Source organism: Python bivittatus, unplaced genomic scaffold, assembly GCF_059951505.1.
Source record: "Python bivittatus isolate LINGU-HERP-01145 unplaced genomic scaffold, Pbiv_v1 ctg000610_np1212, whole genome shotgun sequence".
Lineage (NCBI taxonomy): Eukaryota > Metazoa > Chordata > Lepidosauria > Squamata > Pythonidae > Python > Python bivittatus.
The window spans coordinates 14263381-14278709 of NW_028277088.1; the positions used below are offsets into that span (position 1 = coordinate 14263381).

At 38.1% G+C, this 15329-nt stretch overlaps 1 protein-coding gene across 5 annotated transcripts in view; it reads left to right on the forward strand.

Annotated features, from left to right (window-relative positions):
• NRP1 (neuropilin 1) overlaps positions 1–15025 on the forward strand; it is a 156810-nt gene extending 141785 nt beyond the window's left edge. For all 5 annotated transcript variants that reach the window (XM_088150053.1, XM_088150055.1, XM_088150054.1 and 2 more), the window contains 5 exons: positions 2763–2924; positions 5268–5539; positions 6501–6594; positions 7717–7773; positions 10301–15025. In XM_088150053.1, the coding sequence (XP_088006179.1) occupies positions 2763–2924; positions 5268–5539; positions 6501–6594; positions 7717–7773; positions 10301–10593 (878 nt within the window). In that variant the 3' untranslated portion in view covers positions 10594–15025. The remainder of the gene's footprint in view (positions 1–2762; positions 2925–5267; positions 5540–6500; positions 6595–7716; positions 7774–10300) is intronic.
• The last annotated feature ends 304 nt before the right edge of the window (positions 15026–15329 follow it).

The window sequence follows — 15329 nt, forward strand, 5'->3', positions numbered from 1 at the left end:
TAGAATTATTCATTTGGGAATTATCCAAGGTTATGGCTGGACACTTGCTTGTAGTTCTCCATAATAAGAAAAGAATTCGGCATATTTTGAAATGATGGACTAAAGAAGTCTACCCGTTGTGTTGAATAACTTTATTTTTAAATTCAAATTCCAAGTTCCACTGAAAAATAATAAACTCTTTCATGTAAGACTATTTGGCAGACGTTGGGAGAAGCTGAAAGCAAACTATGATCTCACCCTGACCAAAAGAAGTTGCATAACGCCATACTTCTCATGCTTTACCAGGACCTTTATATTCTGTTTGGTTGGCTCTAGGCCATATAGTCCTCCTTTCTTATCCAAAACTATTCATATAATTGCTGCCGCCATCTTGTGGGCCAATTAAAAAAACCTTTGATATATCCTGATTAGTACTGACAATATATTCATACTTTGCAAAGGCAGAATAGGTAAGTACTCAAGAGATCTGGCATTCCCAAGTAGAAAGGACTATGTTCATTTGGAACTTCTTCTTGATTCTTTTTTTAGTTGTATTGTGAAAAACACAAAGAAAGCCCTACATGTACCTCTAGTGGTGCGGGGCTCTCTATCTAGACATACTTGTAAGTAACTTGTGCAAAATGTGGAAAAGGATGCACATACAGCAACACATCCCACTGAAAGTAATTCAGTGTATAAAGCTAACATCTGCATTTGGATGTGTATCTGGATGCAAATCCAGAATCCAGATATAAATCCAGTTACCTGACTCTGCAGTTTGTCAACCTGTTTCCATACATGAATCCTCTTCTGTAATGGGGAGACACAAAAAGTCTACTGAAAGTGAAACGTAACAAATCATTCTTCTAATATAGGGAATAGCCTTTCTGGAATGCTGTGAAATCCTTGAAGTACATGCGCAGGAAGCAGATGGGGGAAACAGATTATTTAAATGTAGAACAGGAATTCATATATTGTGGAGAGCCTTCTTAGGTTGCCAGACAGATTCAGAACTCCATCAGGAATTTCTCCTAATATACATTCCACATGTGGAATATCCCTTATACTGAAAGCAGACTTTTATGGAGAACTTTGGTATGTACTTGAGAGCCTCCATTTCTGTAGCAGGATATAAGAATGAACTGGAGAAGTACAATACAGTTCTAAGTTTTCCTAAAATAAAATGCTACATTCAAGACATATCAGATGCATAGATTTGCTTTACAAGAGGCTAGTCTGCTTATTGTCTCGTCTAGAATTGTCTGCAGACTGATAGTAGCTCTTCAGGAACTTTGGCAAAGCAGATTCTTTCTTATGCCTTGCTACTTGATATTTTTAAATGGAAATGCCAAAGACTGAACCTGGGAATTTCTGCATGCAAAGCAAACAGATTCCCAAAGTTGGCAGAAGATGCTGCTTTGCAATTTTATCCCACTGTCTGCCTAAGAATACTGTGGTTGGTGGGGTTGCCAGAATGACTGTCAAGTAGTTTTATTCAGAAGCTTGTCATTGATAGCTTGGTTCTCAAACAGTAATAGGAAAAAATGGTGTTTATACACTTATACAGTGTGCATAACCAACATCTGCATTTGGGTGCACAAGTGGATGTCAATACAGAATCCGTGTAAACATCCATTTCGTAATATCCGTGATCTGAATATGTATGCAGCTGATCAAGTGAGCTAAACTTAGTTAAAAGCCATAGCATAGTTATAATAAAATTACAAAATGAGAAATAGCCTTTTCTAGTAGATCCAATTTACATAGGACAAAATGGACATGGGTGACAGTGGGCTGTTCTTTATGGCTGAGTTAGTACCATCCACCAGTTCTTGAGCTGGCAGGAAGATATACCAGCATAGAATTCACTGCTCCATTGACGATCCCTATTCTGTTCCAGGCCCAGTGACGGTAAAGGTGCTGTATTTTATACGGGTGCGTCCAAGGCTTGGGCATTTCTCATGCCATGGTTAAGTGCAAGTGGGGAAAAGCTTCATATGGCCCAGGTTCAGATGCATCACCAAAACTATAATTTATTGCTATGTAAGCAAAAGGAGACTTTGCACTCTTTTCCCCAAATCTTCCTCTCGAACAATGCAACACCCACCATTCCTCTGGCTGATGTGGAAGAGCTTCTGCTCTAGCAGTCTCCCCTGGCACTGATGCCCGCGTATCCCTGGTTCATACCAAGCAGTTTAGGAGCCATGCTGCAGTTAGGTAATTTTAGACTTCAGGCTTAATGGCCTCATAAAGTGGGTTCTTTAGATCAGTGTTGCTCAATCTTGGCAACTTTAAGATGTGTGAACTTCAAATCCCAGAATTTCCCAGCCAGCACACATCGTAAAGATGTTAAGGTTGAGAAACATTGCTTTAGATGATTGTATGCATTACTCCATTTATTTCAACATGGGACAAGCCAGTTCTACAATGCTTTAGGGCCTTCTGTGTTGAGTGAGACCTTAGCCTTACTGTTCTGCCATAATTGCTTTACTGTTAAGAAGCTGTCTGTTCCATCTTACTACAATGACTTGGACCAATGCCATATTGGGACATTATGGGAATGTAAAAACTGGTGGAAAGCTCATTGACTCCCCCCCCACACACACACCTCAAGCACAACACTCAGCTATTTAATGCCAATCATTGCATGTATGTCAGCGGGGGTAGATGTCAGAGGAACATAGCATAAGTTGACTGTTTGATAAAATCATCTTTAGATACGTTTTTGAAAAGAAGTTAAAGTACAACAATAATTTAACAGATTACATCTTGTTTTCTCTCAGCCATCCACTACTCCATTACTGAAGAACTTCCAGCATATGGTTTCAACTGTGGATTTGGCTACAGTTCTCAAAAGTCAATCTGTCGCTGGGAACACGATAGCCAGCTGGACCTGAGATGGGCCGTCCTCACCAGCAAAACAGGGCCCATTCAGGACCACACAGGTAAAGTAGGGTTAACAAGTGATCCAGTGACAAGTGGGAAAAAATAAATATTGCATTTAAAATAGAAGACTTGCTAGGGAACATTTATGTTAATTCAGCTTTGTACTGATGAAAAGGATGGCACCATTTCAAATCTTGTCCTAGAATTACTAGATTTAATTACTGTACACAGTCCTCCTGGTGCCTTTAAGTGTACATGTATCTTCCTAAGCTTGCAAGAACACTTAACTTCAGCTATTTCTAAAGATGCTTTTAGAAGCCTCATTATCAGGTGGGAATCCTTGTATAGTAAGATCTGAGGCCTGCTATCTACTTGTTTCTCAGGGCAAAAACCTTCTGAACAAAGGGTGACATTGTGACCCATGTCTCAATTATTCATTCCCTTTTTTCATTTATGTAGATAGTCAGATGTACTAGAAATGAACCTCTCTTCCCCATTTCCATTTTCTACCCCCATCCCCGTTTTACTTAATGAGAATGACAAGGAAATTGGGCTCCTTAAATTTTGAGACAGTTCAATTGAATCTTGAGACAAGTAGATTTAGTTTTAAGGGGTAGGAAAAAACTTTAAATACTTTGACTATGAATGGCACTCTACAAATAAACGGCATCAAATTAGGCAAAAGGCAGTTAGCTGAAATGAAGGCTGTAATAATGGCAAAAATTGATGCAAAGTAAAATGAAATGACTCAGTAAGAACTGACATTGAAGGGAGGTTAAAAGCCATGTTAGCCAAGGACTGACAGAATCTAAAAGGCATGCATAAGTTGAGCTGTAATTAAGACAAAAAAGGCAGAGTTCTTGACCCAGAGTTGCAATAATATTCTTGAAATGAAAAATATTTGAACTTTGCCATGAGTGTCTGGAGACAAGCACAACTTGTCCTCTCATTGAAGGGTTGGGGTGGGGCAGAATGGCATCTCTTAAATGAGATTTTGTCAGCATAAGACATTAGGTACTTTTCACATTCTAAAACTATAATATGAAAACAGATGCACAGGGAGATGTACATACATACATACATACATGCACATGCACACACACAAACATACCTGATATCTTTTTTTTGTTGTTGTTATTGCTTAACCTCATCTTCATGGTGCCACTGTTTAAAGGAACAAGTCAGTTGCTATTCCTGCACTTTTCTACCTAGAAGAGCCATTTGACACGTTCTCCCCTGAAAAAGGGGTTGACAATATATGGAAATGAATACATGAATTGGTTGATTACAGAGGAGCTGCGAAGGATTATTTCAAAAATTGCAGGCTGGGATGCAGAGAGACAGAAGTGGTGGGGTTCTTTTGAAAAATCCACTCTCACATACAAGAGCTAACTCCCATACAATACAACTGGACTAGGATGTACACAAACAGCAGCTAAGGTATCCCTTTAGGGCATGTTTCTCAACCTTGAAGCTTTAAGGCGTGTGGACTTCAACTCCCAGAATTCCCCAGCCAGCATAGTTGAAGTCCACAAACCTTAAAGTTTCAAGGTTGAGAAACACTGCTTTAAGGCCTGGAAATATACCAGATAGCCATGTTCTCTCCTGCTCATTCCTTCCCTGTCCCAACCATTGGTTCTTCTCCTTTTGTGGTGGTGAAGAGAAACCCAATGCTTTACCCAGCAAGGAGAAGGAGGGAGCTGATGAAGACGGGGTGCTATGTCTCCCAGTGCCCAGGGGGATCTGAAGACATGCATTTGTGGTCTGGTGGCAACATTAACAACAACTTTCATGGTTTCCCCTGCTTTAAAGTACAGAAGAAGCAATGGCTAAGGGATGCTTCAGGATATCATTCCATCCACAAATGGAAGCAAACTTCCAAAATTCACATTAACTTCCTAAAGTAATGCGAGAGAGAGAGTTATCTGTTCTTCTTCTTTTTAATGTGGATTCCTATTCCATGACTTACTACAGCTTCATGCAAAGTGTATATTTTATGATGAATTGCATTTCAAATGTGTACATATTTTATAAGCATTTTATCATGTAAGAAACACATATAGTACAAATAGAAAGCGGATGGGATAAATTGACTTGGGCAGAAACATGTTTTAATATCTCCACTTTACTACCCCGCCCATTCCTTCATGATAATCTATCCACGCTGTTACCAAAATGATGCCTTAACATTTAATAAATCGGGAACATTCGTGCCTTAACAAATTTCAGTTTGGTGGAGATTGGAGAAAGGCATACCCATAGATGCCAGAATATTTCTCAATATACTGTTCAGTTGCAGCTTTTTAGAAGAAGCCTGTACACCTTGTAATGCTTGAGGTTTATCAGATTAAAGGGAGTCAAAACTGGGTCATTGTTTCTAATGCAGTGTTTTGTCACAATAGGAGATGGCAATTTTATTTATTCCCAAGCTGATGAAAACCAGAAAGGCAAAATTGTCCGCCTTATCAGCCCCATCATCAACCTGCAAAATTCTGCACTTTGCATGACTTTCTGGTATCATATGTCGGGCCCTCACGTCGGCACGCTAAGAATCAAACTGCGGTACCACACCCCTAAAGTATACGATCGGGTCTTATGGATGCTAAGTGGAAATCAGGGAAACTGCTGGAAGGAAGGTCGGGTTCTTCTCCACAAATCTGTGAAACATTATCAGGTAGGCCAAGTAATTTGAGCATAAAAAGGATTGGGCTCAATAGCATTACATGCACTGTGCATGATTGAAGTCCCACGTTAAGTTGTCTGTCATGGAGAAAAAGCTGCTGCACTAAAATGAGAACCAGAGCAACAGAGATCTGAGTTCGATTTGCTTGATTAAGATACCCATGGAGTGATCACTGGGCCCCAGGCAAAGCAAAGTGGGAACCCTGAGCTTAGGTGAGCAAGGATTACTTGGAAACAGAGAGAGAACATGCAAATCGATAGCGCATAATTAATTACATAGTCTAGCCCCCAATCTTACATCACTAATGAGGCAAATACCTGGACCTGAACCTTGAGGCTGGTGCTTGGTTTTTCTGTTTCCCTGATCTGCCTCACTGAGAAGCTCCCGACTGAACATGCTGTTGATTGCAATAAGGGGGGCCAACTTCACGCTCGGCAGATTTAGCCTCATATCTTCTTCTTTGCTTCTATGCCTCAGGGTCAACGGTGGTTAGTTGCAGCATCAGAAAGCATGCTGCATTCCTTGCTTGTTGTTTGTGTTACATCGATGAATATGCTCTATTAATATTAAGACCAATTTCTTGTTTTCTTTGCTGTGCTAGCTAAGATTAAAATTTAGACTTCTAAACCTCACAGTCAGAATCTTCATTTTAAATGCTAATTAGGAAAGGGTTGAATTGGAACCTCTTGCATGCAAAATATAAGGTGTCCTGCTGACCCTCTGCTTTCTTTTTTGACCCTTTCTATCACACGCACTTCTACCACTCCTTCCTTCATGCCCCTTGGAGTGCTGGTTGTTCCCTCATAAACTGATACATTTGTATGACATCTTGAGCCTTGATAGATACCAGAAGACTGGTCTCTTCAATGCATGCCTGCTTAAAATGTCAGTAACTAGTCTTTGTTCTGGCTGTTAGAGTTTTAACCAGCACAATGCAATTTAATTTTACCAGGTAATGGTGGAAGGAGAAATAGGAAAGGGAAATGGAGGAATTGCAGTTGATGATATTAACTTTGACAGCCACATAACACAGGAAGAATGTCGAAGTAAGTATGATTTGCTAGCAACTATCTAACCTACCATACAGAACACTATGAATTCGAGTGGTGGTGGTGGTGGTGGTTTATTATTATTATTATTATTTCCACCTTTTTTATATCCAACTCAAGCCAGGGAACATACCTAGATATAACGTACAGGTTATAGCAATATCATTAATAGATGTTGGATCCTATGTTGTCAGTAGTTAATTATTTACCTGTATTTTTTTCCTACCATGTATCTTTTGTACATCTCTTGTGAACAAGTTACCCCAAGAGCCTAGTCCTGTGCAAAACTAGATGATTTCAATGAGTTTAATCATGCTTGATTTTGCACAGGGTATAGCTTAAGTAAGCTTAAGCAAGCTTCATAGGTGACCAGGGGTTTGGACACAAAGCTCTTTTCTTCTAACTCGGTCTACCATCTGATTGCAATGAAACTAAGTTGATTTGTCATGAAAGTTTTAGTTGGTGAGGCTGCAATCCTATGATATCCCTGCCAGTCCCAGAATAGGGTACAATAAAGCCACCCAACATTACAAAGTTAAAACCAATCAAAATTATTAAAGGTGAAAGCTTCTGATTGGACTGTGAAAAGAACAACAGAATGCCCAATAGTTTAGCCAAAAGTGTGAGTATAAAGATTGACACTAAACTTGTCTATAGGCTAATTTTGAAATTAATTTCACATGCTTTTGGTCATTCAGGTCAAAATCTTATCAGAGAAGAGTTTAAGCAGCAGATTTCTGTTCTAAAATCCTTATATTTGCACTGCAGTTAACATAATTATTTTTCATGGCTAAAGGATACTTATGACTGATTAATAGCATTGGGTTCCAAGATTATAAATGCAATGAATGAAACATGATAATTTTATGTATGGATTTTCATTTCTCAGAGACAAAAATCTCCTGCTGATAACTCTAAAAGTGTGCCATGTTATGGTAGAGAGAGGACTTTTTGTCTTCTTTGCTAATTTTGGAGAATCAAGTTAATGAACAGCTCTGTCAAACCAACATAATTATGCTTAGAGAAGGAAGAAAAATTCTCAACATCATTATTGCCAGCATGATAACCAGTCAGTATTTGTCACTGTAATAATCAATGTCGATTCTCTTTGCTCAACAGAATCAAATGACACAGGGAATGAAATAGTTGAAGTAGAGCCAGATATTAATCAAACAGGTAAAATATGCTTTAGTTAAAAATTAACTTGATTTTCATGTGAATCTTAGCATAATTTGAATTTATTTTAACCTATATAGATGATTGATTGTGCCATCAAGTCGGAGTTGTCTCTTAGTAATCACATAGATAGATTTGCTCCATGACAATCTATCCCTAACCTGGTCCTTCAACTCTTCCAATGGTGCACCCATCACCGCTGTCACTGAGTCCATCCACCTTATATAGATGACCCATTCTATAAAGTCATACAGAGTTTATTACTAACACATCGATATTGTTTAAATGTTTTGCATTTTTTAATGTAGGAGAGGAATAAAAGCAGATAATATAATAACCAGTAATAGGGTGAGGGTTAGGCTTAGTTTTTTAGGACATAGCAGGTACACCAAAAGCATCATTATCCATTGCTTACATTGTTTTTACCAAAATAGTCATGTTCCAAACACATCAGCAGTTGCATGAGTAGAATGCATTGTACAGGGTGGCAAAACAAGGACGTATTTTCCTTTCATCTGGCCTGGAGACAGGTCCCAATACTTTTAACTCAAGCTTGTTATTCTTCAGGAAGAAACATTAGAGAACAAAACTGCAACAAGTCCAACTGATTATTGGCAATTTACAGAATATATACTAGCCCAAACCTCAGAGCAAGTTCAATTAATCTCCCAAAATTGCGTTAGAATAAAAGGGGGCAAAAGTTGAATGGATACAAAGCTTCCTAACATGCATTTTCAAAGTCTCCTAAATCGCTTGTGCATAGCATTCAGAGGGTCTCAAGACCATTGCTCAATCACCTAGAACTAGAATTCTCAAACCTGAACCTTTAAAGCCTTTTACATCAACTGTACTGCTAGTTCCTAAGCCTTTAGCAAAGGAGCCATTTCAAAATCTCTCTGCAAACAGACAGGGGCAGACATCTGTTAAAATTTGTTTTTTCCAGCTGCCTGCACCTTCATAGAGAAAGATTAAATAAATCAGAAAGGAAGAAAATGAGTGGCTCCACTACTACTACCCCTAGCGCTACTATCCCTTGGTTCAGCTCCACCCAGCTTTAGACGGAAACCCTTAACAGCTTACTACTCAGGGGATATATCTCTTAATAGTTGCCTACTCTTGCATTAGCTGTAGATGAGGATTTTTGTAGATTTCTTTATATTGATGCAGTGCTGAAATCCAATGTGCAAATTTTGGAAAAATCTATTCCTCTGAAAAAGTGCTTTTGTAATATTCTGCGTTATTCTCAGGGTACTTAAGAGTTTATTTCAAAGTACTCTTGATGATCTTTTTGAACTTACTTTGGAGATGCCAGAGAGACTATTGCTAGGATTACGCATCTTTCCATCATTCTGAAGTTTCTCCTGCTGCCTGTTTCCCAGCCTTGAAATGACACTTGAAAAGGGGTTCAAGGAATTTAACTTAATGGAAACTGGGAGAGGCTGCAGTTTGCTGGAGAGATTATTGTATAACGAAGGACAGGATATTCTTCTTTTTTGAGGGGGCAGGGAAGCAAATTCTATTTCACAAAATCAAATGTAGAATTTTTCTGCAATGCACTACTCTAAACTGCTGTACAATTTGAGTTTTACCTAGTCTTCCTGTCTTACGTATCAAGACAAAGACAAAGATAAATTTGTTCTAGCTCTTGGAGACAGGAAAAAAGACTTCCCTATTTCCATGATGAGGAACTGGAGATAAAAAGCATTTTCTGCAACGTAGTCCATAACTGTCCTTCCAGGGCATGGATAAAATGTGAAAAACAGAAACAAAAATCAGCCCCTTAATTTAATGCTTAAATTTTAGACACTAAATTTAGTGCCTACATGTGGATAAAAATATATAAAGATTCTTAGATATTAAGAAATACAGACACACACACACACACACACACACACAGGTAGTCCTCACTTAGTGACTGTTTGATTAACGACAGTTCAAAGTTATGATGGCCTGCTTTACAACCTGTACTCGCACTTATGACCATTGCAAACTGTTGCACCACCTCCCACAGTCACATGATCACAATTTGTGACCTTTTTATGACAGTCATTAAGCAAATCACCGTGGTCATTAAGCAAATCATGTAGTTGTTAAGCGAATTCCAGCAAAAAACATCCATTGGAGAAGTTGGAATCGTTTAACAACCACATGATTCGCTTATCGACCATGGTGGTATGCTTAATGGCCATCGTAAAACTGGTCATAAAATCGGGTCCAGTCACGTGGTAACTCGCTTAATGACAACCCCACTTAACTACCAATTTTACGGTCCCTAATGTTGTTGTTAAGTGAGGACTACCTGTATATACACACACACGCGCATGCACACACACACACAGTACAACAATGCTGAGAAATAAAGAGGTTTCCAATTGGTCAGAATCAGTGACCAGTTTAAGTCATAAACTTACAGCATTTCCCCACATCTCCACCCAAGTTTGTCTATCTTCCTTTCTTCCTTACTGGGTCCTGTTTACCCAGCTTTGGGTACATTGTCATCCCATGATTTCTCTATCTCCTTGTATAGGATTTACTCCTGATTACCGTGAAAATGGGGAGCCTTATAATGACAACATCTCCAGAAAGCCAGGCAACGTGCTGAAAACGCTTGACCCCATTCTCATCACCATCATCGCTATGAGTGCCCTGGGTGTGCTTCTGGGGGCCATCTGTGGCGTCATTCTGTACTGCGCCTGTTGGCACAATGGCATGTCTGATAGGAACTTATCTGCACTGGAGAACTACAATTTTGAACTTGTGGATGGTGTGAAATTAAAAAAAGATAAACTGAACACACAGAATACTTACTCAGAGGCATGAAGATAGAGGAGGAGGAAGAAGAGGAGGAGGAGGAGGAGGAGCTAAACATTTCAAACAATTGAGACAGAAAGACATATAGCTAGCTTATGCTGGGGAACTGTGGATCTCCTTTTACTGTACAGGCTGAAAACTGCGTTGAAGACGCTGAACCAGGCCTTTCTCAGGAGCTTCAGTGGGTGTAACAGATATACTAAGACATGGACAACAATCTGTGTTAAACAATCTGAATCATGTACAGTCTTCTTCTGTTTCTGTTTTAATTTGAAATATTCAAATGCTGGTGTTGAGACCAAGTATGATTGACTTAAGAGGGGTGTTCTGTTTTGGTTTTGCCTTTTTTCTTCTTTCTTCTTCCCTTGGCCCCTCCTTGCTTTGTTTTCTTTCCTTCTGTCTCCCCACCCCACCCTGGGCCCGTAAGTCCTTTTATTTTTTTACTGTGCAAAAATCCAAGATGCTGTCAAAACATGTATTTTGGCAGGAGTCCTTTGGATGGACATCCTGTTTGTAGCTCAGTGCCCAGAAGGAAGAATATCAGAGTAACAGCGACTTCATGGATTCCTGATACTGTATTTGTGTATAATTGCTTGTGTTGTGCATAGGCAAAGGAGGGTTAGGGTGTTTGTTTTGGGGGGTGGGGAAGTACTGTATGGTCAGTACTGGTATAGTGTGTCAACTCTGTTAACCAAGCAATACGGTCAGAATTTATTGGTGTTTCTCAGTGTTGTACTCCACTTTTGTGCTTGTGAATTCCATACAAGAGATACGTGCCATCACCTACAAATAACTGGCAAACCAAGCGTCCTGCATCAAACTGTAACGAAAACAAAGCAAAAGTCCTTGGCACTGGCTAGTTTATGTCCTCTCAAGTGCCTTTTTGTTGTATTGCTCCTCACTGGATTAACATTAATTCCCTCTTTGTCTCTCTCCATCCTTCTCTCTCTCTCTCTCGTCCTTGCCCTTAGTTCTACTCCTACTGACTAACAAGAAAGTATATTTTAGTGTAAGTCAAACCTTGGGAAGGCAAGGGCTAACAATATCTTGGCAACTCGGCAGCTAATTCCTTCACTTCCTGTTTTTCAATTTAATGTTGCTGACCCCTTGTTCTAAAAAGCTGCGGTTTTGTTCCTGTCCTTCTACCTATTCTTGTTCTTTCATACAGAATGTATTTTCAAATATAAGGCCTGTCGCTTTCTTTTGCTCCCCCTCTCTTGTCTCTGAATAGATTGTTACATAAGCATTTGCCACTGTCAAGGTAAGGAAAATGCAGCTTTAATTTGCTGGTAATGGCAAAAAAAAAAAAAAAAAGAAGGATTTTATTACATTTTTGTCTTTTCTTTTATCGCTGTATTTGAAAATAAGGGAAATGTCTTAATGTTACCTTCCAGAGTTGAACTTTGGGTTTCTTTTTAGCAGCATAATCTGACAGTATCTTTATTTTTTTTTTCCTCCTTTAGTAAGCCATGAAGTAAGTCTTTTAATTCTGTCCAGAATATTCATATAAATTGATGGCAATGAGAATTTGTTGTTGATGTTGAAGAGCAAAGAATGTTTTTCCATCTACTATCCTAGGTATCCAATTTAAGGGTAATTATTTCTGTGCAGGACTCATTCATGCTAATGTAGAGGCATACTAATATTGCTACAAATAGTGCTGCATTGGCTTTGCTAGTAATGGATTTGCTTAAAAAAAAAAATCGATGTATAACATATCCTAAACTGGATGTAAAATATGGCAGAATGAGTACTCTTAACATTCTGATGAGAAGGGAATCTGGGGCCAGACAGTCCTTCCGTTCACTCAGGCAGCACAGTCTATACAACTTGTGTATTTCCTGACTTTCAGGAGCAGCTGATTCAAGATTGAAAAGTAATGTCTATGAAAGAAATTGACAACAGTAGCCATGTTTAAAGAATTAAATTAATCTCCAAAAGACACAGCAGGGTCTTAAAGATCTTAAGTGATAACAAGCATTCAGGGCATCATAAACTGATTTTGTCACATTGTTTTACATGGTATTCAAATGCACCTTTGATTAAAAAGAGCTGGTATTCGCCACACCAGAGCAAACATTTAACAACTCTGCTCTTGTTGTTGTAAATATGAGTTGTCATCCAAAGAAGGTTTACTAAAGTAAAATATATACCATGAAAAAAAAAATCACCCTGACAAAGATAGTACATGAATCAGTTGTTTAAGTTATCCAATTTACACTGTAATCAAATGCTCTACTAGTTAATTATCCCAAAGAGAAGATCAAATGCAAATAATTTTTTACTGCACATCTTTCTTTAGTTGTATCATGTGATTATTGACTCTATGTTAGAGTTGCTAATCACATGGGCATCTTAAGATCTGTGACAAAAGTGCGTACAAACATTATTTAAGAGGGGCAGATTTCATTGCAAAGGCATGTACTTCCTAGAACTCAAAAAGCAACAGATGCAATATTAATCTTGGTATTGAAAAGGGATTTTTTAACAATTTGTGCACATATGAACCAAATCTGCTGCCTACTAAATCAGACTGTTGGTCTACGGAACTCAGTACTGACTATTCTGATAGGCAGCAGTTCCCAGGATTTCTCAAACTAAGTCTCATCTTTCTTAATTTACTTGTATGAAGTGTTTTAAAACTAGAGATGCTGGTGACTGAATCTTTGTGTATAAAGATGTGCTCTAACATTGGGTTTTGATTACCATTGGATATCATCAATTCATTATTCAACTCTTCAATTACTTTCAGTTAATTCTCTAAACCGTCTCTACTGAAGACCATTGGGTTTGAGTTGATACTGGATAACATGAAAGCTGCATCTTGGGTTCAGGCATATTGAGTAGTCACATTATGCTACTGTAGAACAGATGAAAAGCATACATGTGTGAGCCATCCCAGTCACCACTCTTGAGTTGAGTACAATCTGTACCATTATTGCGTTTACTTAGCACAAACAAATGTGTTAAGTATTGTACAGAACCCAAAGTAGGCATTTTCACTACATCAGAGGAACTAATGAGTAGATGGAGAATTTGTGACTGTCCAGATGTTGGGCTCCAATTTCCATTAACCTAAGTTAATTAGACTTGATGTTGTAGTAAAAGTTTCAGAAGAGCACAGGTCTCACACTCTTCATCTAAAAATACAGTCCGGTTAGTGTTTATTCACAATCAGTCCCACTGTATTCGGTGAGATTTAAGGAAAATATGGCCTGGTTACATACGTGAAGAAAGTAGACACAAGTGCTGACCTCTGACAATATAAAACATGTTAGCATGAATAGGGTCTGCATATTTCTTCTATCCCTTCCCTAGTTACAGGGAAGATCACGTTCCTGGATCCCTAAGCTAATTTTAAAATATTTCAATTTTGTTTAAATGGCTGTGGGGTTAGTTATTTGTTTTCTTGTAGCTGGAACAGAGAAAGTTTTGGCTGCAATCCATCTGGCATCACCACTGTGCACCCTCCATTTGTTTCAAAATGTGGCAGTCAGCTGAAGCAGATGACGGTGTATAAGAGCAAAGCATAGCCCATTGCAACCTTTCATTTTGTAATTCCATCCTAATGCTGCTCTCCAAGCAAAGGAGTATCTGTGACCAGGCATCTGGTAATTGTACTACAGTGTTGTCCAAACTTGGCCACTTTAAGATGCTGGCTGGGGAATTCTGGGAGTTGAAGTCCACTCATCTTAAAGTGGCCAAGTTTGGACAACACTGTTGTAGTACTACAACATCATGGAAAGCAAAGATCACATTTTTTTTTTAGCACTGAGCAAATACGCCAGAGCAGGTATGTGAACTTAGCCAGAATGCTAATTGTATGAGCAAAATAAGGAAACCCCAGTGATGTAGCTGTTTAATCCTGGAGCAGAACACTGGGTTCTGACTTCTTCAAATAGAAATTGAATGAAAACTGCCCTTCAGCAAAAGAAAAAAAATGATACTGCAACTTTAAATGAAAAAAAAAATTCTTGCACTGATAAATATATTTAAGAATTATATGTTTATAAAGTTATTAATTTGTAAAGGCAGTGTTACAAAATGTTCAGTTTATATTGTTTTAGATTGTTTCATAATTTTGAAAGTGTAAAATAACATATTTTTTTCTTTATCAAAAAAAACCTATAAAATTTCTTCTGTAGTAAAATGATTTCATTTTACTGGTATATTATTGCTTCATGTTTTGTATCATTATAAATTTTGTGCAAATTTTTTTACAGAAATTTTTTATTTTCTATGACAATATGACACTTTTAAATTGTTATTTCAAAATGAACAGCAAAGCCTTAACTTTAAATGACGTTTGTATTCTCGGACACTGAGTAGCATTAAAAGAAAAAGAAGGATTGAATTGTAATTTAAATTTGCAGACAATGACTACTACATTCCAAAGAAACAGTTGAATTAAACATTTTCATAAAATACCCATACATTCATGACTTTTATTATCCTTACAGCTCTGTCAATTTTAAAAAACATGTTAACTTTAAGACATTCTTTAAGAAATGCAATTATAATACATATACTGCATAGATTAAAACTGGCTAGCAGTGAATTCCACATTCAAAATCTACATTCAGGACCTCCAGAATATTCTACATCACATTACAGGATTGTCATTAGCTATCAAAGATTGAGGTCAAAGTTCTCCACTGAAACTCAGTTAAATTGGGGCCTCCACTAATTATGGAGAGATTTGCTTCGAATGCTTCCTTGAGAATGGAATAAGGACCAAGAAACTT